This window comes from Myotis yumanensis, unplaced genomic scaffold (genome assembly GCF_028538775.1).
Source record: "Myotis yumanensis isolate MYYU_CA2020_CCGP unplaced genomic scaffold, mMyoYum1.0.hap1 SCAF_2, whole genome shotgun sequence".
NCBI classification, from domain to species: domain Eukaryota; kingdom Metazoa; phylum Chordata; class Mammalia; order Chiroptera; family Vespertilionidae; genus Myotis; species Myotis yumanensis.
The window spans coordinates 157136065-157160185 of NW_027223753.1; the positions used below are offsets into that span (position 1 = coordinate 157136065).

General features: G+C 40.6%; 2 protein-coding genes and 1 pseudogene across 3 annotated transcripts in view; 1 reads left to right on the top strand and 2 right to left on the bottom strand.

Moving 5' to 3' along the window:
• TIMMDC1 (translocase of inner mitochondrial membrane domain containing 1) overlaps positions 1-8196 on the top strand; it is a 37329-nt gene extending 29133 nt beyond the window's left edge. For both annotated transcript variants that reach the window (XM_070406252.1, XM_070406253.1), the window contains exons 6-7: positions 48-158; positions 2962-8196. In XM_070406252.1, the coding sequence (XP_070262353.1) occupies positions 48-158; positions 2962-3112 (262 nt within the window). In that variant the 3' untranslated portion in view covers positions 3113-8196. The remainder of the gene's footprint in view (positions 1-47; positions 159-2961) is intronic.
• The window catches only part of CD80 (CD80 molecule), a 55745-nt gene that overhangs the window by 6996 nt on the left and 24628 nt on the right, over positions 1-24121 (bottom strand). Inside the window, exons 5-6 of the mRNA XM_070406251.1 lie at positions 16182-16295; positions 14700-14812 (exon numbers count right to left, since the gene is read on the bottom strand). Of these exons, the coding sequence (XP_070262352.1) occupies positions 14715-14812; positions 16182-16295 (212 nt within the window). The 3' untranslated portion in view covers positions 14700-14714. The remainder of the gene's footprint in view (positions 1-14699; positions 14813-16181; positions 16296-24121) is intronic.
• LOC139002167 (glucosamine-6-phosphate isomerase 1-like) lies at positions 19723-20887 on the bottom strand (annotated as a pseudogene).

Here is a 24121-nt window from a genome sequence, read left to right on the forward strand (position 1 = left end):
ATCTAATGGCTTGTTTTTCCTAAGCTTCCCCTCTGCTTCTTCTGCAGTACTCCTGTCGGGAGCCTGTTGATGGTACTCCAGAAGTACTATGGTGAGACGATTCAGGAGAGAAAACAGAAGGATAAAAAAATACTCCAAGAGCTGAAACAGGAAGAGTGGTAAGGAACATGCTAAAACTAGGCCTTTCATAGTGCTGTTCTCTTAAACGATTCAGCTCAAAGAAAAGTTTATTTTTACTGAGTTCTTCAACTTGTACCCTACCTGGTCTTCTCATCTTTTTAATTAAGGAGATTAGAAAAATGGAAGACACTAATTTTATTTTTAATCTGATGAGGATCTTTCCTTAAATACATTTTTTTAAAGTTAAAATGTAAATTTCCTTTGGTTGCATGTTTTTTCTTTTCCTATATTTTCGACTGCATAAGGAAATTATATAAAGAAAATGCATAGCAGTGAGTGAACTTTACTTGACTTGATGTAAAAGGTGGTATCCTAGTGTACACATATATCTATAAACAATGTGGAACATGTTCAGTCTCCACTTAAAAGATTCTGCTTCTTGCTGTGGCTGCAGAGGAGTTAGGTAGACGTGGTGGCTGGACATGGACTGGATACCACTGTGGAAGATGAAAACTTTCATCGGTCCCATGTAGTCATTCCCTGGGCCAGTAGTCAGACTGACAGCAGACTTCATGCTGGTTCTTTGTAAGATCAACATAACCGGCTGCCATTTAGTGTTCCTTGTACAAATAATTCTCAGGGTTCAGCTTCCTGGGTACCTCAGATGACATTTGCTGCACCTGCTGCATTGATAGTTGAGTAGATAAGCAGTCATTTTCCCCCAGATTTTTATTCGAAACTTCCATTTGTGCTAAACACACACAGAGACATGGGAATTCTTGATATCTGTAAAACTGTTGTCCAAGTGTTACAGGTGGAAGTGGGGGGTCCTCATCCCCACTAGGTCTTCGTGGGGGTGGATTTCTTGCAATATCCTGAGAAAAGGAATTTTCTGAGATTTGCATGGGAGAATGAGTGATTTTTATTAGTGTGGAATTAAATTCCTGAGTTTCCAAAGTCCCATTTCCCTTAGTCCAGTCATAGAAGAAGTATAGCTTGGGTTTCAGTAGAGCTAAAATCAAAACCAGTGTCCAGAGTTTCTGTTCCACGTCTGCACAGTCCAGTTCAGTTTCAGGCCAGCTCAACTTGTGTTTCCCTGCTCCAGTCCATCAGTCCATTGCATGTGGGGTCCACAGGGCCACATGTCTTTGGAGGAAACACAGGCAAATGCTAGAAAGCCAAGAGAGGCAACAAGAGAGAGAATTCCTTTGTTTAGGAGATTATGTAGTCCCACATTTTTGTGGGCTTGCAATGGCCATGCCCATTCTGGCCAAAGATCTCTGTTCCCAGGTGTGACTGACAGACAAGTACCTTCCCTATGCCACCTTAACTTTACTGGGCATGTGTCTGTCTCCTCTTTGTTGGCTCCCAGAGAGTGTAAAATTACAGCTTCCTGGTGAAGCTGCCCAAATGACATGCCTATAATGTCTGGCCTGACTTCCCTTTGTTCCTTTCCTATTATTGATAACTAGTCAATTACAACAGTATCTTAATGACTTAGGTGCGATAGGAGAAAAAGCATTGATTTTTGGAGCCAGTAAAACCTTGAAAACAATGCTTCTAGCTAGACTATTAATTAGTCTATGATCTTAGATATTTTTCTTAACTTTAAGCCCTCAGTTTTCTCAGTCATTCTAAGGGCAGAATCACACCACAATATTCAATATATGTTTGTTTTGTTCCGTTCTCTTCTCCATACTAAGAGAGTGGATGGGATATGCGGTTATATAGGTTCTAGAATAAAGCACTTAAACTTCTGAGTACCAACATAAAATTTAATGTTATGAAGAATTGAAAGCATTACCTTATTTCTAGTTCTTGGATATCATAAGAGACTTCTTTTTCTAGAAAGAAAACTTTGGGAAAGGAGTTGGAAAGATAGGGAAAGTATATTGACTATTTGAATCTGATATATGTAGTATGGAAGAATTAGCATTTGGAAAAATATGAACAAATAATTTTATTACAATAAAAAAAGAAAATTAGAGAAGTTGATCAGTTATTCAGAAATGAAAAACCTCAATAATGGGTAAAAACAACAATTATCAGAATGAAAGAATACTTTGGCAGAAGGGAATAGTAACAAAAATGTATAGGATATAAATATATATATTTCTGAGTAGTATTAATCTAATAAATAGTTAAGAATCTTTGTCTACTTCTCTAGGGGAATCAAGCAAAGTGAGAGTCTAAAAAATTGCTGTCGTGAGTAGAAAATGTAGAAAACTAGCTATAGACATATGGAAGAAGAAATGGTCAAGTGTGATTGTAAAGAGTTGAAAAGAAAGTCATAGGTGACCCTGATAATCACTTAAAGAAAGGAAGACAGTAATGCTTGGTTTAGAATAATAACTTATCTGCTATTTAGAAATTAGATTTTAATTCCTTGTGTATACGTATATACATCTATAGTGTTGTCCCATCTGATTTTTCTGTACTAGGATTACCATTGTTACAACCTCTGTGCAATTTCTGAAAGGTCTGGCAATAGAGAGTTTAACAGAGTGTCAGGGGACTCATGTACCCTGATCCCGAGGGCAAGAGGATAGCCAGGTTGCAAGGCTCACACCTTAGCTAGGGTGCTTCAGCTCCTGCATGTTGCTCCTGCAAGAACTCTGCTGACACAGCAGCAATATCCATCTTGGTAATGTGAGAATTCTAGTTGGCTTGTGAGTGAAACAGGTTAGAGAGAGAAGAAAGTCATTGTATTTAAGTGCAAGGAACAGTGTTTGCTCATAAGTTGCAGGGAGAATAAGGCAAGTGCTATATTTTAAAAAATAATTCTATGAACTAAAAAAGCAGAACAGTACTTGATATATTCTTTTCATTCTTTGATTATAGGAAAGCCAGATTACAAATTACTGAGCTCCTCCCTGAAGAAATTGAAAGTAGCCTACAGAAAAATCAACCCAAGGATGATATTAAGAAAATTGAAGCACTGCTAAATCTTCCTAGAAACCCCTCATCAACAGATAAACAAGACAAGGACTGAAAATGTTCTGGACCTGAAACTCACTGGAGAGTTGAAGGGAGCTGCCATGCCCATTGAATGCCAGTAGTCAGACTACTCCTTGGATAGCTGATGACAGGTGTAAGGGCTAGCACCTATAATAGCAGTGACTTGCTCTTACCCTTTTTTAAAACCAAGAATTTGGCTGTTGTACTCTCACTTTATTTATCCTTAAATTTAAATACATACATATATTTATATTGGTCAATATATGTATTTGACATATCTATATTGATCGATCAATAGATCTTTTTCCTGAATTTTACAACAGTAAATTAAAAATTTCTCAAAAGATTAAAGTTGAGTTCTATAGATTGTATATGTATTCTTGTAGCTCTTTAAAAGGGTATTCTGGAATCTCTAGGAGGAGAGAAAAGAACCAGGTAAGGCAAATTGTCTGTGAAACCCTCCTGCCCTTGGGTCCTACATTTGTAGTAGTCTTTGGCTTTTGTTTTTCTTTAATCCTTGCCCAAAGACAGTTTCATTGATTTTTTTAGAGAGAGAGAGAAACATTGATGCAAGAGAAACATTGATTGGTTGCCTCCCATGTGTGCCCTGATCAGGGACTGAACCTGCAACCTAGGTATGTGCCTAAACTGGAATTGAACCTGAGACCTTTCAGTGTATAGGATGATGTTCCAACCCAGTGATCGGCAAACTCATTAGTCAACAGAGCCAAATATCAACAGTACGATTGAAATTTCTTTTGAGAGCCAAATTTTTTAAACTTAAACTATATAGGTAGGTACATTGTTATTAACTTAATTAGGGTACCCCTAAGGCTTAGGAAGAGCCACACTCAAGGGGCCAAAAAGCCGCATGTGGCTTGTGAGCTGCAGTTTGCCAACCACTGTTCCAACCAATTGAGCCACACCAACCAGGGTGCAGTGTTTGGTTTTAATAAACAATTTAAAAAAATTATTTCTATGTCATTTGAAAGAAAAGATAAATTTCACAAAAAGGAATTAAATAAGCATTATTAAAGAAACAACCCAATTTTGTTTCCTCTCTCAGTATTGCTGACAAAGTGTCTATGCTATATTATGAAAGAGTTATTTAGTATAGATACATAGTCTCTATACTCCAGGAGCTTGCTGCCTCAGAAGGAAGCTGTTCTATGGATTGTAACTTTTACTAAATGAGGGGCCGAAATGACTGAATCAACTATCAAAGGGAAAAAATTGCTAATGCTTTGTCTTAGTGTTAGACCTCATAGTTCCTACTTTGAAAATACCTTGTTCAAAGGAACAAGGTTTGCGAAGCAGCTAGTGTGGTGGCTAAAACAGTTGCCTCTGGCAGAAGACCGCTGGCTTGGAATAGCAGTCACGTGGCTTCGTAGTCTCGGGACTGTCGGGAAGCCATTTTCCTTTAAGTCTCAGTGTTCTCATCTGTCAAATATGAGAGTTTCTAACTTAAAGTGGATGTTAAATGAAATCATGTATGTAAAATGTAGTACAATGTCCTGGCACATAGGGCATTGTATTTTATTTATTTTCTTTTCTTACTAAATTTATTGGGGTGGCATTGGTTAATATGATCATAGGTTTCAGGTGTGGGTTTCTACATTACAAGATCTGTATATTACACTGTGTGCCCACCACCCGAAGTCAAATCTTCTCCCATCACCATATATTAGGACCTCCTTCACCCCTCATTCCGTTCTCTCTGGCAATCACCACACTGCTGTTTGTGTTCATGAATTTCAGTTTATGTCCCACATATGAGTAAAATCATATGGTTCTTAGCTTTTTCTGATAGACTTATTTCATTTAGCATAATATTCTCAAGGTCCATCCATATTGTTGCAAATGGCAATTTTTCATCCTTTCTTATGGCTGAGTAGTGTTCTATTGTGTATATGTACCACATCTTCTTATCCAGTTCTCTACTGTGGGACACTTTGGTTTCCATGTCTTGGCCACTGTGAATAATGCTGCAACAAACATAGGGATGCATTTATCTTCGCGAATGCATGTTTTCTACTTTTTCCAATATATACCCAGGAGATGGATTGTTGGATCTAGTCTTAATTTTTTGAGGAATCACCAGGCTGCTTTCCATAAGTGTTTGTACCAGTCTACATCCCCACAAGCAGTGAATAAGGGTTCCCTTATCTCCACAATCTCTCCAACACTTGTTATTGCTTGTCTTGTTGATAGTAACCACACTAACTGATGTGCAGTGGTATCTCATTGTAGTTTTGATTTGCATTTCCTTAATTGCTAGTAAGGTTGAACATCTTTTCATATATCTATTGGCTGTTTGTATGTCTTCTTGGGAGAGATGTATTTTCAGGTCCTCTGCCCACTTAAAAAAATTTATATATATATTATTGATTTCAGAGAGGAAGGGAGAGGGCAAGAGAGATAGAAACATCAATGAGGAGAGAAAATCATTGATCAGCTGCCTCTTGCGTGCCCCGTACTGGGGATAGAGCCTGCAACCTGGGCATGGGTCCTGACCAGGAATTGAACCATGACCTCCTGGTTCCTGGATCGATGCTCAACCAAGGAGCCACACTGGCCCAAATGGGTCACAAGATCAAATGGACATAATTGACATTTAGAAAGCCTTTCATCCCAGAATATCAGATTATACACTCTTCTCCAGTACACATGGAACATTCTCAAGGATAGACCAATATGTCGGGTCACAAAACTAGCAAATAAATTGAATTTATTTCAAGAAAATTGAAATTATATCAAACATTCTCTGACCATGATGTTTTGAAATTAGAATCAACTGTAAAAAGAAAGTAAAGGAACCCATAAATACGTGGAGATTAAACAACATACTACTAAAAAATGACTGGGTCAAAGAAGAAATAAAAGATGAGATCAAAAGATATATAAAGACAAAGGAGAATGTTAGTACAACATTATCAAAACTTCTGGGATACAGCGAAAACAGTAATAAGGAAGTTGTTAGGGTTTTGCTGATGACATGGGCTGTGAAAGAATTCACAACTAAAAGAAGAGATGCAGAGAGGAAGTTTATTTTACTTTTCATGAAGGGAAAGGGCCAATCAATACAGGGCAAGAAACAAAAAGTATCTTCCATTTTTAAAGAGTAATGGCTGCTGTTGCTAAAATCCTAAACAATATTCTAGCAAATCGAACACAATAATACATTAAAAAATAATACATCACGATCAAGTAGAGTTCATTACAGGGGCATGAGGATGTTTTAATACACACAAATCAAGCACTAATACACCACACTAACAAAATTATATGACCTTATCAATAGATACAGAAAAAGCACTTGAAAAGATGTAACATCCATTTATGATTTAAAAACTCAATAAAATGGGTATAGAAGGAAAGTACTTCAATATAATAAAGGCCATGTATGACAAACCCTAAACTAATCATAACGGTGAAAAACTGAAAGCTTTTCCTGTAAGATTAGGCACAAGACAAGGATGTCCACTCTCACCACTCTTACTCAGCATAGTGCTAGGAATCCTAGTCAGAGCAACTAGGCAAGAGAAAGAAGTAAAAGGCATCCAAATTGGGAAGGAAGAAGTAAAATTGTCATTTTTTTTTTTTTTTTTATGGAGGACATGATTCTGTATATAGAAAACCCTAAAGACTTCACCAAAAAAACTATTAGAAGCAAAAAATATAGTAAAGTTGCAGGGTACAAAATCAATGTATAAAAATTCACTGCTTTCATATATACTAACAACAAAACAGAAAAAAAATAAAAAATTTTATTTTGCAATTGCAACCAAAAGATTAAAATACCGCCCTAACCAGTTTAGCTCAGTGGATAGAGCGTCGGCCTGCAGACTGAAGAGTCCCAGGTTCGATTCCAGTCAAGGGCATGTACCTTGGTTGCAGGCACATCCCCAGTAGAGGGTGTGCAGGAGGCAACTGATCGATGTTTCTCTCTCATCGATGTTTCTAACTCTCTATCCCTCTCCCTTCTTCTCTGTAAAAATCAATAAAATATATTTTTAAAAAAACACAAAAAAAACCACAAAAGATTAAAATACCTAGAAATAAACTTAACAAAGATTGTGAAGGACCTATATAGTGAAAACTACAAGGCATTATTAAGAGATTGAAAAAGACTCAATGAAATGGAAAGATATTTCATGTCCATGTATTCAAAGAATCAACATAGTGAATATGTGCATATTACCCAAAGCAATATACAGATTAAATGCAATCTCCATCAAAATACCAAGATCATTTTTTAAAGAAATAGGGCAGCAATGGGCAGCAGCAGTTCCTATTCCCAAAGCCCTCTTTTCTCTGGCTTCTTAGTGAGCTAAAGCAGCCCTATCTAGACTCATTTCCCCACCTAGTCCCTCTCCTGTTATCCTAGGCCAGTGGTCGGCAAACTCATTAGTCAACAGAGCCAAATATCAACAGTACAACGATTGAAATTTCTTTTGAGAGCCAAATTTTTTAAACTTACACTATTTAGGTAGGTACATTGTTATTAACTTAATTAGGGTACTCCTAAGCCTTAGGTTAGGAAGAGCCACTCTCAAGGGGCCAAAGAGCCGCATGTGGCTGGCGAGCCGAGTTTGCCGACCACTGGCCTAGGCCCTTCCTTGTTTCACTGTCCCCAGCTTTAATAAATGTTCTCTAAAATTCACCTGGACTCATGTTGTGAAATTTTTCCTGCACAAAGTCAGGAACCCACACACTACCAGCTGGCCATAAGCAGACCTGGTCAGAGCAGAGTCCCCTGTCCAGTAACAATCATCCTGGTGGGATAGGGCTTCCTAGAAAGTGAGAAGTGAACAAGAAGTTGAAATAAAAAGAAAACAGGATAAGAAACTGAGAGATTGCTGTGGGGAAAATATGTAAAGGCTGCTGTGGTGTTACGAAAGAAATCTGAGCCTCATGTCCAATTTGAGTTCTGGTTTTGCTCCTCTTCTTTCTGACCTTAGCAAATCATTTAACCTCTAAGATCCTTGTGTTTCTCTCCCATAAAGTGGAGATAGAAAGGTCATGCTTGTAGAGATTTTTACAAGACTGAAATAAAATGTTTTTGTAAAATATAACCTGTTATATGTCTCAGGTATTTCATCTATTTTTTTTATTGATTTCTGGAGAGAGAAGGAGGGAGAGGGAGGGAGGGAGAGAGAGAAAGAGAGAGAGAGAGAGAGAAACATCAATGTGAGAGCAAAACATCCATTGACTGCCTACTGCATGTTCCCTATTGGGGATTGAACCCACAACCCAGGAATGTGCCCTGACCAGGAATCAAACCAGCAACCTTTAGGTGCATGGGATGACAACCAAGTAAGCCACATTGGCCAAGCATTATCTTTTATTTTTTAATTCATTTTTCTTTTCCTTTTTTAAATTGAATTTATTGGGTATGGCTCAGTGGTTGAGCATTGACCTATGAATCAAGAGAATCGATTCCCTGTCAGAGCACATGCCCAGGTTGCGGGCTTGATCCCCAGTAGAAAGCATGTAGTAGACAGCTGGTCGATGATTCTCTCTCATCATTGATGATTCTTTCTCTCTCCTTTCTTTCTCTCTCTGAAGTCAATAAAAAATTTTAAAAATCACTAAGAAATAAGTAGACTTTATTGGGGTTACATCGGTTAATAAAATTATGTAGGTTTAAGGTGTGCATTCTATAATACGTCATCTGTATACTGTATTATTTTATTTTTCAATTACAATTGGCATACATTATATTAGTTTCAGATGTACATCCCAGTAATTAGACATTACATAACTTATTAAGTGATCTCAATAAATATATCCATTTGACACCATACATAGTTATTACAATATTTTTTGAATTAAATCTTAATTGTTCAGATTATTATAGTTGTTCCTCATTTTCCCCCCATAGCTTTCCTCCACCCAGTTCCCACTCCACCCTCTGCCCTTACCCCTCCCACTGTCCTCATCCATAGGTGTACGATTTTTGTCCAGACTCTTCCTGCACCCCCACACCCCTTTCCCCCCAAGAATTGTCAGTCCACTCCCTTTCTATGCCCCTGATTCTATTATATTCACCAGTTTACTCTGTTCATCACATTTTTTATTCACTTGATTTTAAGATTCACTTGTTGATAGATATGTTTTGCTGTTCATAATTTTTATCTTTACCTTTTTATTCTTCCTCTTCTTAAAGAATACCTTTCAGCATTTCATATAATACTGGTTTGGTGGTGATGAACTCCTTAGCTTCAATTCTGAATGATAGCTTTGCTGGATAAAGTAATCTTGGTTGTAGGTTCTTGCTATTCATCACTTTGAATATTTCTTGCCACTCCCTACTGGCCTGCATAGTTTCTGTTGAGAAATCAGCTGACAGTCGTATGGGTACTCCCTTGTAGGTAACTGACAGTTTTTCTCTTGCTGCTTTTAAGATTATCTCTTTGTCTTTTGCCCTTGGCATTTTAATTATGATGTGTCTTGGTGTGGTCCTCTTTGGATTCCTTTTGTTTGGGGTTCTCTGTGCATCCTGGACTTGTAAGTCTATTTCTTTCACCAGGTAGGGGAAGTTTTCTGTCATTATTTCTTCAAATATGTTTTCAATATCTTGCTCTCTCTCTTCTTCTGGCACCCCTATAATTCGGATGTTGGTATGCTTGAAGTTGTCCCAGAGGCTCCTTACACTATCTTCATATTTTTGGATTCTTTTTTCTTTTCTGGTTGGGTATTTTTTGCTTCTTCGTATTTCAAATATTTGACTTGATTCTTGGGATCCTCTTGTCTGCTGTTGGATCTCTGTATATTATTCTTTATTTTAGTCAGTGTATGCTTAATTTCTAGTTCGTCTTTTTTCATATCCTCCAGGGTCTCACAAATTTATCAGCGGTTTCTAGAAAATTCTTGAAAAACCTTATAACTGTGCTTTTGAACTCTATATCCAGTAGTTTGCCTTCCTTCATTTCTGTCATTTGTGATCTGTTTCTTTGTCTCCGCATTTTTTATGCTTCCCTGTGTTGGTAGAGTGGCTTTATGTGCTAGGTGTCCTATAGGGCCCAGTGGCTCAGCCTCCCCAATTACCTGAGGTGGACACTCTTGGTGCAACCCTTTGTGGGCTTTGTGCACAATCTTGTTGTACTTAAGCCTTGATTGTTGTTGGTATCACTGGGAGGAATTGACCTCCAGGCCAATTGGCTGTGAGAATCAGCTGTGTCTATGGTGGGAGAACTTCTGTGCTGGAGACACCCTTATGAGGCAAGACTTGCTTCAGTGGGGCTTTGGTGCTCACTGAGTCTGCCCTCTGAGTGTGTCCCTTATGGATCTGAGGAGTTGTAATCTGGATGGTCCCACTCTGACCACTGGGTACACTGGCTCTTGGATCTAAGGAGGTGCTAATTTAGCTCTGCCTAAGGCTACCCAGCAGGAGCTACGAAGAGATCTGCAGATTCCACTTCCTTGTTTGGGGTTTTGAGGTGCCCAGATGAGGCCCAGCTGTGAAGCAATGCAAGCTGCTGTGGGGCCTTGGGCCTTCTCTTGGAAGTTCTGGGTCTGTCTGGCCCAGCTGCAGTTTGTTAGGTAATTTTCAGATTGCAAAGGGCCAGAATGCAAAAGCTTCTGCCGCAGCTTGGGTGGGGCAGGGTTCAGGGAATCAACAGGGCGGAGCAAACAGCTATGGCTGATCCTCAGCCCTGCCCTAAGAGGCCCCAGGTCTCAGTGTCCTGGTAATCGCTGCAAGCACCTCTGAGAGAAAGCCGCCCTCGAGTTCCGAGTTCTGCCTGCTGCCAGACAGTCCAGTTTCTCCCTGTATGAGTCTGGGTCCCCAGAGACTTCCTGGAACTGGAGTTCAGAGCAGTCGGGGGCTTGTGACTCCCTCCCAATTCAAAAAGACAGCCACATCCTCAGTTGCCAGCCCCTTTCCTCAAGTGCCTCCGTACCTCCGCACTTTACTTCCGCACCTCCTCTGAATCTCAGTGTGCTTTTCTCTTTCCTTCTAGTTGTAGAATTTCCACTCAGCCAGCCTTCCTATAGTTCTGGATGATGTCCGTTTTGTCTTTTAGTTGTATTTTTGAAGTTGTTGTGGGAGGCAGCAATTCCCAGTGTTTACCTATGCCGCCATCTTGGTTTCTCTCCTAGAATATTTTTTACTATATTCTCTGTGCTGTACTTTACATCTCCGTGACTATTCTGTAACAACCAATTTGTTCTTCCCAATCCCTTCACCTTTTTCATCCATCCTCCCTCCTCTTCTCCCATCTGGCAACTGTCAACACGTTCTCTGTATCCATAAGTCTGTTTCTGTTCTTCTTGTTCATTTATTTATTTGTTTGATTAGATTTAGTTGTTGATAGATATGTATTTATTGCCATTTTATCCATTTTTAAAAAATCTTTTCTTTTTCTTCTTAAAGAAGACCCTTTAATATTTCATATGATACTGGTTTGGTGATGATGAACTTCTTTAGCTTTTTCTTGTCTGGAAAGCTCTTTATCTGTCCTTTCATTCTAAATGATAGTTTGGCTGGATAGAGTAATCTTGCTTGTAGGTCCTTGCTTTTCATCACTTTAAATATTTCTTGCCAATCCCTTCTGGCCTGCAAAGTTTCTGTTGAGAAATGAGCTAACAGTCTTAGAGAGCTCCCTTATAGGGAACCAACTGTCTTCCTCTTGCTGCTTTTAACCCTTTGTAGCCGTAAGTGTCTACAGACACAAGCGGCGGACCTTCCCCACACGCCACACACGTCTATAGCTGCAAATCTCACATATCAACTCTGGTCGCCCAATTTTAAAAATCAGACTTGTTAGTGACATCTCTGGGTTTGTAAAGAAAATTATGGTAACTTAAATATGTAAATATTCCAGTACATAGAGAAGAAATTCCAATATCGATATATTAGTATAGAGCTGCCACTCAGACTCTCGAGAGATAAACACTGCAACACTTGAGATTTTTTTGGTTCATTGTGACACTTTATTTGCACAATATATAATATTGTGCAAATAAAATTAAGTCCCCATAAATGGCATCAGATGAAGAAATAATCAAACCAAGCACCTTGCAAGAGGAAGATGACATCCTTTATTCAACTCCAGAATCAGATGATTTTTTAAAATTAAATTAAAAATATCGTGGCGTGTGGGGATGGTTTCTATTTTGGATGAATGGCAGTTAACTGGTTAAGATTCTCTCTTTGTCTTTAACCTTTAGCATTTAAAATTTTTTTTTTAAATTTTATTGATTTTTTTACAGAGAGGAAGGGAGAGAAATAGAGAGTTAGAAACATCGATGAGAGAGAAACATTTTTTTTTATTTTATTTTATTTTATTTTTATTTTTTTATTTTTCGCTTAAAGTATTACAAAGGGTATTACATAAGTGTCCTTTCCCCCCCCCCCCCCCGCCCTTGACAAACCCCTACCCTCCCTTACCCCCCAGTGTCTTATGTCCATTAGTTATGCTTATATGCATGCATACAAGTCCTTCGGTTGATCTCTTACTCCCCTCCCTCCTGCCCCCCAACTCTCTCTGGCCTTCCCACTGCAGTTTGACAATCAGTTTGAGGCAGCTCTGCCTCTGTATCTATTATTGTTCAAAAGTTTGTAATGGTCTTTATTATCCATGAATGAGTGAGATCATGTGGTATTTTTCCTTCATTGACTGGCTTGTTTCACTTAGCATAATGCTCTCCAGTTCCATCCATGATGTTGCAAATGGTAGGAGTTCCTTCTTTTTAACAGCAGCATAGTATTCCATCGTGTAGATGTACCACAGTTTTCTAATCCATTCATCTACTGATGGGCACTTAGGCTGTTTCCAGATCTTAGCTATGGTGAATTGTGCTGCTATGAACATCTGGGTGCATATATCCTTTCTGATTGGTGTTTCTGGTTTCTTGGGATATATTCCTAGAAGTGGGATCACAGGGTCAAATGGGAGTTCCATTTCCAATTTTTTGAGGAACCTCCATACTGCCTTCCATAGTGGCTGCACCAGTCTGCATTCCCACCAGCAGTGCACAAGTGTTCCTTTTTCTCCACATCCTCTCCAGCACTTGTCGTTTGTTGATTTGTTGATGATGGCCATTCTGACAGGTGTGAGATGGTACCTCATTGTTGTTTTGATTTGCATCTCTCGGATGATTAGTGACTTTGAGCATGTTTTCATATGTCTCTTGGCTTTCTGAATGTCCTCTTTTGAAAGGTGTCTATTTAGATCCTTTGCCCATTTTTTGATTGGATTGTTTATCTTCTTTTTGTTAAGTTGTATGAGTTCCCTATAAATTTTGGAGATTAAGCCCTTATCAGATATGACGTTGGCAAATATGTTTTCCCACGAGGTGGGTTTTCTTGTTGTTTTGTTGATGGTTTCTTTTGCTGTGCAGAAGCTTTTTATTTTGATGTAGTCCCATTTGTTCAGTTTCTCTTTAGTTTCAACTGCCCTAGGAGCTGTATCAGTGAAGAAATTGTTTTTGGCATAAGTCTGAGATTTTGTTGCCTTTGTATTCTTCTAGAATTTTTATGGTTTCCTGTCGTACATTTAAGTCCTTTATCCATTTTGAGTTTATTCTTGTGTATGGTGTAAGTTGGTGGTCTAGTTTCATTTTCTTGCATATATCTGTCCAATTTTCCCAACACCATTTATTGAAGAGACTATCTTGGCTGAGAGAGAAACATTGATCAGCTGCCTCCTGCACATCTCCTACTGGGGATGTGCCCGCAACCCAGGTACATGCCCTTGACCGGAATTGAACCTGGGACCTTTCAGTCCACAGGCCGACGCTCTATCCACTGAGCCAAACCGGTTTCGGCTAGCATTTTAATTATGATATGTCTTGGTGTGGGCCTCTTTGGATTCATCTTGTTAAGGACTCTGTGTTTCCTGGACGTATACATGTACTTCCTTCACAAAGTTAAGGAAGTTTTCTGTCATTATTTTTTCAAGTAGGTTTTCAATTTCTTGCTCCTTCTCTTCTTCCAGCACCCCCATGTTGCAAATGTTGGTATGTTTTCAATGATGAAGGAGAATCCTTGATCAGCTGTCTTCTGCACGCCCCCTACTGGGGATTGAGCCCACAATCCAGGCATCTGCCCAGACTGGGAATCGAACTGTGACCACCTGGTTCATAGGTCGATGCTCAACCACTGAGCCACACCAACCTGATGAGAAATAATTCTTTATGAAATTTGGCTCTGGTTGGATCAATAGGATGACTCTGTTACTAAAAGGCAGAGAGAACAATGAAGGTGTTGCTGAGTTAGTACAGAGTGACTCATAAATGACATGAATCTATGTCCATCAGTATTGAGGGAAACAGGGAAAATGAGATGATTAGAATAAGGAGATAGATCAGGAATATTACTTCAAAATGAACTTAGTGTTTTGTATATAATGAAAGACATTGAATTGGCTTACAAGAGAGGAACATTTCAAGATGGCAGAATAGAACAGCAAAGGAGGTTATAAGAAGGAAATTGCAGGGAAAGAGGAGAGAGATGCCAATCCTTTGTTTAGAGTAATCTGAAAGAGGTTTTTGAGAAGGTGGGGTAAGAAGTAGAAGATCTTAAATTTGCTACTGAGAGAAAGAAAACCCTGTGCCTCCTGATGGCCATGATCTCATATGTCCCACTATGGTAGAGAAGAGCTAAAGGGCGCTACCTTCAGGTGTTCTGTTCAGCCTGATGCTTCTGCAGATCCTGAGACGATAGGGAAGGATTTCATTTCCATACTCTCCCCACGCTTCCTTCTCTCTCTCCATCTTGCAGCAGGTCCTTGAAGATAAACACAAAAAATAAAAATTCAGATAGGTGAATTTCCCTTAAACTGCCCATATATTTCAGCAAACCTTCAGATTGGCTTAGAACTTGGGTGATTTCCACCCCCTCCCCAACAGGGGCCATTTGCAATGCTTGGAGACATTTTTGATGGTCACTATTGGGGCAAGGGGTCCTATGATATAAAGGGAGTAGAGCTAGGGATGCTGCTAAACATGCTACAATGCACAGAGTAGCACCCTAAAACAAATAATTATTCAGTTCCAAATGTCCATAGTACTGAGGATGGGAAACCTGAACTAGAGAGATAAGGCTGGGTAGTCTGTATCAGAACCATCCTTGAGCCACCAGACCTTGCTCATCCTACCCATGGGTTGAGTTGTTCATAATAAAGAGTCTCTAGTGTTTTCCCTGACCTTTGACATTTTTTGTGTTGAAGGTTGAGAAAATCAGTAGATGTTTTTTCCCGCAGTGTATATGATTTCTCCTCCAAGAAAGGTTGATACTCCTTCATGGCAAACTCGGCCTTAACTCTGGCCTAGCAGTTCCTCTTCATTTAATTAGAGATTGAAGGAAGTATAAATGTAAAGCCAAACTTTTAAACTTGTAGGGAAAAATATCCTAGATGTATCTTCTTTCCTCAACCACTCCTGATCTTTCACCCAAAAATGTATTCTGTAGAATTGAGAATTGGTAAAATCACTTGTGGCTATGTAGTTTCTTAACTCCATTAGTGCATTTTACCCTTCTCCAAGAAAATGATTCCTGTCCCCCAAATCTTGTCATTTATGATTTTTCTCAAATTCTGAATAAAAAATTAGAATATTACATTACATCAGAAATGTTTTCATCTTAGTTAGCAAGCCTCAGTGTCTCCAAGAAAATATTATAAAGTTAGGGGGGAAATGAAAGGACTAAATTAGAATTTAGTGTCTTGAGGGCCGTGATTTCTTATCTCCATAACTCCATTGCCTAGTAGAGTGCCAGGCACATAGAAGGTGTTCAAGAAATGTCTGTCTAGTGAGTGAATAGAACTTGCTGAGCCATGGAAAGGAGGCACTGAAATTTCCATAGACTTTCCCAAAATGAGAATAGCTTAAAATCTCAGAGAGATGCTAAATCTTACTAATAGAGCATGGCAGCGGTTCTCAACCTTTGGTGGTCGAACGACCCTTTCACAGGGGTCGCCTAAGACCATCCTGCATATCAGATATTTACATTATGATTCGTAACAGTAGCAACATTACAGTTATGAAGTAGCAACGAAAATAATTTTATAGTTGGGTCACAACATGAGGAACTGTATTTAAAGGGCCAGAAGGTTGAGAACCACTGGCTTACAGGATGATAATAGGAAAGCACTTACTGTTGCACAGGCAGCAATAACAAAATACTGCAATAACAACGATCACAGAAATCCCAACCACTAGGATTAAGATCCAGAGCCAGGACTGATTAAAAGGAGAGGTTGTTGGCTCAGCTGTGGAGGAAAAAGGATAGTGTTAGCTCTAATGTGTTTCCAGTTGCTTGATACCCATTGTATGCCTCTTATTTTGACAGAACTGCAGAGTATTTTTCACTTCTTTGCCTGGTCAGCTCTCCAATACTCAGCTGATAGCACTTTCTCTGATAACTCACAAATCAGATATATACTTGTGGGCAGCTGATAATCCAGATGTCAGATATTGAATGTGAGAAATAAAAATAAATTTTCAACTTTTGTACTTACTGAGTTAAGCTAGCATAAAAAGGACTCTAAGGAGACACTTTAAAAGTTGCCCTGTCTTTGTATCTCACTTTTATAGTTGATATTACTATGTATTACTAATAATAATCAGTTGATTTTGTGTTCAAGATGTACCTTATTTTTCCTTATCCAGCTCTGTCATGCTTGCTCCCTTTCTCTTAGCATGTTCTCTTAACACACACACACACACACACACACACACACACCTCTTAGTAACTACCTAAAGCATTCATTCTGCATTCATTTTCAGATACACATTTTTCACCATACAGCCTAGAGAGTTTCTGGACTGGTAGAAGAGGCTCAGCAAAGAACTAAGAGTGGATGTGGCCTGGTATTAGGTAGGATCATCCTGGCTATCAGATGCAGAACACAGGGAACAGAGGGAACACAGGGACACAAGGAAGGATGTAGTTGCGGGGGGGGAGGGGAGGGGGATAGAGAGTATTAGGAGCAGCTGCTGCAACATCTATTCTTCAACCCCTTGGGGCAACAATATCTGGAGAAAGGGCAGGAACACAAATTAAAAGGAATATTCATAGCTCATCCTCTTCCGGTTTCTCTGTAATAGCTTACAATAAATATTAAACACTAACTTATTGTTTCCTATATTTCTGATTACCAAGCCTTGTGGATAACTTTCCAAAGTTGAAATGTTTTCCTCCTTGGACTTCCATGACACCACATTCTTCTGTTTCTGCTGGTTGTGACTCAGTTTTTTGCTGTTGTTTTTGTTGTTTTTAGGCTCTTCTTCCTCTTTTTGTCCTTTAAATTTTATTGTTCCTCATGGTTCCATTTGTGGTCCCATACTTTTGACACTGACTCCAGTCCTCCTGGGTGATCTCATCCACACCCAAGGTTTAAAACACTAAATGATTTCTAAATCTGTATATTATATTTCTGATCCCATTTCTGAGCTCCAGATTTGTATTTCCAGCTGTTGACTAGATGGTTGGATGCCAGCACCTCACTTGATTAAAACCGAACTCACTATATTCTTTCCAAAGCACATCTAACACAGATGCTCATATTTCAGTGAATGGCAACACCATTAGTTACCCAAACAAGAGTGAAGGCTTGTGTTTGTGCCCAGTAGGCTCCCGTGGACTTTCTATTCTATATTCAGAATATCTCTGCAATCGACTCCTTTCCCCCAACTCTCTCTTTTTTAAAAAAATTAAATCTTTATTGTTCAGATTATTACAGTTGTTCCTCTTTTTTCCCCCATAACTCCCCTCCATCCAGTTCCCACCCCACCCTCTGCCCTTACCCCTCCCACTGTCTTCATCCATAAGTGTACGATTTTTGTCCAGTCTCTACCTACACCTCCCACACTCATTTCCCCCCCCCCCCCCAAGAATTGTCAGTCCACTCCCTTTCTATGCCCCTGATTCTATTATATTCACCAGTTTACTCTGTTCATCAGATTTTTCATTCACTTGATTTTTAGATTCACTTGTTGATAGATATGTAATTGTTGTTCATAATTTTTATATTTACCTTTTTTCTTCTTCCTCCTCTTCTTAAAGAATACCTTTCAGCATTTCATATAATACTGGTTTGGTGGTGATGAACTCCTTTAGCTTTTTCTTATCAGTGAAGCTCTTTATCTGACCTTCAATTCTGAATGATAGCTTTGCTGGGTAAAGTAATCTTGGTTGTAGGTTCTTGCTATTTATCACTTTGAATATTTCTTTTTTTTTTTTTCCATACCATGCAGTTTTTATTTTTATATCCTCCTGGTCACAGATCTGCCTTCTTGTTTTTAACAGCTGTATCCTTGTTTGGATCCCAAGTACAGTTAGAACATGAACAATTTATTGCTCAACTTTTCATTCCTACCATTTTTCACACAGGTGCTTTTCAACTCACTTTTATGACATACTTTCTTTTCCGCCAGTAAATGAAAAAGATCAGCAATTGCTATGATTGTGACTTCCTGCAGAGCTGTTGTGAGGAGTGAGTATAAAGCTTTGTTCACCAGCTATTCCCAAAATATATATGAACCCAGACCATCTTCTAACCTTTGGGAGAGTGGGGGTGGTGGAAGTCCATAAATGACAAATTTGAAAACATTGGATTTAATAGAACATATAACATTGTAAACAAGCCTATTGATCTATCAACTTAAAACAGAATGACAGCACAATCACGTATAAAAAGACAAAATGTGGGTACCAAACAGCACTTAGAGGCTTGAGCTGGCTTTTAAAGATCATGAGAAACAGGTGGCAGCAGCTTGAAACAGGCACAAAGGTGGGGGGGAGGAGATGTAAGAGGGTAAAAGGAAGACAGCAATAGACTCATCTTGTGAGCAGGGTTAAAGGATAAAGGGACAAAGGGTTCTATTTCCTGATGTTCTAGAAACATCAGAGCACACAACATGAACCCGAGAGATGAGAGGGGCAGTTAGGTGGGGAAAGGCAGCCTTAGAAGCATTTGTATATTGTCTTGGCACTCAGCTCCTAGGGAAGCAGGAGAGCATGTCACTCGTGTTGTGACTAAACTCACCATTGAGCTGCTTGTCCGGCCCCTAGCACCTTGGCTGAACACATTGAAACCGTGCCAGCATCTGTTGCCCCAGTGGACCTTCTACTTATTAATGAGTATGTAAAAGGGGGTGCCACAGGGAGGCCTTGGAACAAAAACACAGGGCTCTGGTGGGAAAAGGGTTTCCGCCTTCCTCGCCTTCCTCAGGTGCTGGAGGGTCCCTGAGGGAGAGGAGTTTGACATTGCTGAGCCTCTCAAGGCTCTGAGCTTATCAGCAAAGCCTTCTCTTTAGCCCTCTCCTCCTAAGTCCTCCCCCAAGGAGTCCTCAGGGTTCATGGAAAGGCCAACTGAGAGAGATAGAGAGAGAGAGAGAGAGAGAGAGAGAGAGAGAGAGAGAGAGAGAGAGAGAGAGAAACTGAGGAAAGAAAGTAAGGGGCAGTTTTCTCTCCATGGCACTTGTTACTGATCAGAGGGACTGCCTCCTTATGCTGACTTTAGCCATTGAGTTTGTCCCTTCACCTGGAGCAGTGATTCTCAAATAAGGGGTAGCCGGCTCAAGGGGGCTCTGAAGCCTCTCCAAAGAGGGTTTGTCCAATACCACAAGCCTGTTTCCCTAGCCGAGAATCTGCACATGATAGAGATTCCTAACAGGAGTGTGTTATATGTGTGAACAGTGTCAGGCAGAACACAAAGCCGAAACCCCCTAATCTGTGTAGAGCAGACATCAAAATATGGAGTGATTTTTTTTCTGATTAATAAGTTACAGACAACTCATTTCTCCTATAGCTAAACTCCATGAATAGGCTCCACACTGCAGAGCCAAGAACAGTTAAGTTCAACCATTTATCCAGAGTAATCGTACTGGATGAAAAAAACACAATTCTGTCCCCAAGACAATTTCCAGAAAGACCTGCCTGTCCTGGTGAGGTACCTGGCACTAGGATTAGCACAGGTTAATCATTGTATGGTTTCTTAGAAGACTGGCTTTTCTCTGTTTCTTTCTCTTTGATACTGTACAAGCGGTCCACCAACTTGTTATGAACAAGCATTAAACCTTTGAAATACTTTACGGTCTTCACTTTCAGCTCCAGGGTGGCATCCTCATCGCACACAAACATGGTGCGGGGATGCTGCTAGAAGGCGTACACAGTCCACATATGGTTCACTCCCTCCTCAATGGCTTTGTACAGAGCAAACGCCTTGTGAGCACCTGTGATGAGGATCATCACCTCTCTGGCATCCATGACAGTGCCCACACCCACCGTCAGGGCCATGGTGGGAACCTTGGCGATGTCTCCATCGAAGAACCTAGCATTGGCCAGGATGGTGTCCATGGCCAGCGTCTTCACACAGGTCCTGGATACCAGACTGGAGCCCGGCTCATTGAAGGTAATGTGTCCGTCGGGGCCGATGCCTCCAACAAACAGCTCAATCCCGCCTGCAGCCTGGATCTTCTCTTCAAAGGCGTCACACTCAGCCTGCAGGTCAGCTGCATTCCCATCCAGAGTGTGGGTGTTTTCCGGGTGGATGTCAATGTGCTTGAAGAAGTTGTTCCACATAAAGGAGTGGTAACTCTCTGGGTGCTCTCGAGGAAGACCCACATACTCATCCATGTTGAAGGTCTTCACATATTTGAAGGACAGGTCTCCATTCTTATAGTACTCAATTAGAGTACTATAACTTGTCTTGTAGCAGCCAAGTAGGGAGCTCCCAGTGGGGAGCCCCAAGGTGAAGTACTTGTCTGGTCCAGGGTTAAACTGGATGATGCGGTTCCTGATGTACTTGGCGGCCCACTCCCTGGCCTGAGAATAGTGGTCCAGGATGATGAGCTTCATCTTGTTGCAGACACCTCCCGCCGCAGGAGCAGCTGCGGCGCTGGCGGCCCGCCCTACCCCCACTTTGAATATTTCTTGCCACTCCCTTCTGGCCTGCATAGTTTCTGTTGAGAAATCAGCTGACAGTCTTATGGGTACTCCCTTGTAGGTAACTGACTGTCTTTCTCTTGCTGCTTTTAAGATTATCTCTTTGTCTTTTGCCCTTGGCATTTTAATTATGATGTGTCTTGGTGTGGTCCTCTTTGGATTCCTTTTGTTTGGGGTTCTCTGTGCATCCTGGACTTGTAAGTCTATTTCTTTCACCAGGTAGGGGAAGTTTTCAGTCATTATTTCTTCAAATAGGTTTTCAATATCTTGCTCTCTCTCTTCTTCTGGCACCCCTATAATTTGGATGTTGGTATGCTTGAAGTTGTCCCAGAGGCTCCTTACACTATCTTCATATTTTTGGATTCTTGTTGCTTTTTGCTTTTCCGGTTGCGTGTTTTTTGCTTCTTCATATTTCAAATCTTTGACTTGATTATTGGGATCCTCTTGTCTGCTGTTGGATCTCTGTATATTATTCTTTATTTCAGTCAGTGTATGCTTAATTTCTAGTTGGTCTTTTTTCATATCCTCCAGGGTCTCACTAAATTTATTGGCGGTTTCTAGAAAATTCTTGAAAAACCTTATAACCATGGTTTTGAACTCTATAACCAGTAGTTTGCTTTCCTCCATTTCTGTCATTTGTGACCTGTTTCTTTGTCTCTGTATTTTGGCTGCTTCCCTGTGTTGATAGAGTGGCTTTGTGTGCTAGGTGTCCTATAGGGCCCAGTGGCTCAGCCTCCCCAATTACCTGAGGTGGACACTCTTGGTGCACCCCTTTGTGAACTGTGTGCACAGTCTTGTTGTAGTTAAGCCTTGATTGTTGTTGGTATCACTGGGAGGAATTGACCTCCAGGCCAATTGGTTGTGAGAATCATCTGTATCTACAGTGGGAGAATTTCTGTGCTGGAGACACCCTTATGGGGCAAGACTTGCTTCAGTGGGGCTTTGGTGCTCACTGAGTCTGCCCCCTGAGTGTGTCCCTTATGGATCTGAGGAGTTGTAATCTGGATGGTCCCACTCTGACCACTGGGTACACTGGCTCTTGGATCTCTAAGGAGGTCTTAATTTAGACTCTGCCTGAGGCTACCCAGCAGGAGCTACGGAGAGATCTGCAGATTCCTCTTCCTTGTTTGGGGTTTGGAGGTGCCCAGATGAGGCCCAGCTGTGAAGCGATGCAAGCTGCTGTGGGGCCTTGGGCCTTCTTTTGGATGTTCTGGTTCTCTCTGACCCAGCTGCAGTTTGTTAGTTAATTTTAGATCTCAAAGGGCCAGCCCATTCATATGCAAAAGCCTCTGCTGCAGCTTGGGTGGGGCGGGGTCTCAGGGAATCAACAGGGCAGAGCAAACAGCTATGGCTGATCCTCAGTCCTGCCCAAAGAGGCCCCCGGGTCTCAGTGTCCCATGGTAATTGTTGCAAGCACCTCTGAGACAGCTGCCCTCGAGTTCCAGACAGTCCAGTTTCTCCCTGTATAAGTCTGGGTCCCCAGAGACTCACTCAGAACTGGAGTTCAGAGCAGTCAGGAGCTTGAGAATCCCTCCCAATTGAAAAGACAACCATGTCCTCAGTTGCCAGCCCTTTCCGCGTGCGCCTTTATACCTTTGCACTTTACTCCCGCCCCTCCTCTGAGTCTCAGTGTGCTTTTCTCTTTCCTTCTAGTTGTAGAATTTCCACTCAGCCAGCCTTCCTGTGGTTCTGGATGATGTCCGTTTTGTCTTTTAGTTGTATTTTTTATTTATTTTTTTAAATCTTTATTGTTCAGATTATTACATTTGTTCCCCTTTTTCCCCCCCATAACTCCCCTCCTTCCAGCTCCCACCCCACCCTCCACCCTCACTCCCCACCCACTGTGTTCATCCATAGGTGCATGATTTTTGTCCAGTCACTTCCCGCATCTCCCACACCCCTTTTCCCCCCAAGAATAGTCAGTCTATTCCCTTTCTATGTCCCTGATTCTATTATAATCACCAGTTCATTCTGTACATCAGGTTATTTATTCACTTGATTCTTAGATTCATTTGTTGATAGATGCATATTTGTTGTTCATAATTTATATCTTTACCTTTTTCTTCTTCTTCCTCTTCTTAAAGGATACCTTTCAGCATTTCATATAATACTGGTTTGGCGGTGATGAACTCCTTTAGCTTTTCCTTATCTGTGAAGCTCTTTATCTGACCTTCAATTCTGAATGATAGCTTTGCTGGATAAAGTAATCTTGGTTGTAGGTTCTTGGTATTCAGCACTTTGAATATTTCTTGCCACTCCCTTCTGGCCTGCAAAGTTTCTGTTGAGAAATCAGCTGACAGTCGTATGGGTATTCCCTTGTAGGTAATTGAGCCTCTTTCTCTTGCTGCTTTTAAGATTCTCTCTTTGTCTTTTGCTCTTGGCATTTTAATGATGATGTGTCTTGGTGTGGTCCTCTTTGGATTCCTTTTGTTTGGGGTTCTCTGCGCTTCTTGGACCTGTAAGTCCATTTCTTTCTCCAGGTGGGGGAAGTTTTCTGCCATTATTTCTTGAAATAGATTTTCAATATCTTGCTGTCTCTCATCTTCTGGCACTCCAATAATTCTGATATTAGTCCACTTAAAGCTGTCCCAGAGGCTCCTTACACTATCTTCACACTTTCGGATTCTTTTTTCATTTTGCTTTTCCAATTGGGTGTTTTTTGTCGAATCTTTGGTTTGATTCTTGTGCTCCTCTGGTCTGCTATTGGGTATAATATTCTTTATTTCAGTCCGTGTATGCTTACTTTCTAATTTCTTTATCGTAGCATCGAGGGTCTCATTAGTTTTCGTGAGGCTCTGCACAAATTTATGGCAAGCCCTCAAAATTGCGATTCTTAGCTCCATATCCTCCATTTCTGTCATGTTTTTTTGTCTCCGCATCTTTTATGCTTTCTTGGTGCACCCCCTTGTGGTCTCTGTGCGCAGTCTTGTTCTAGCCAAGCCTTAATTGTTGTAGTTAACACTAGAGGGATTTGACCACCAGGCCGACTGGCTGTAGGAATCAGCTGTTTGGAAAACGTCTGTCTTCTGGGGAGGCGCTAGTCCAGCCCTTGCCTGAGGCGATCAGCAAATGGCTGTGCGCAGAGCTTGGGCGGGGCGGGATCCACAGGGCGGGGGGAGGGAGCAGTTATGGCCGCTCTCAGTCCGT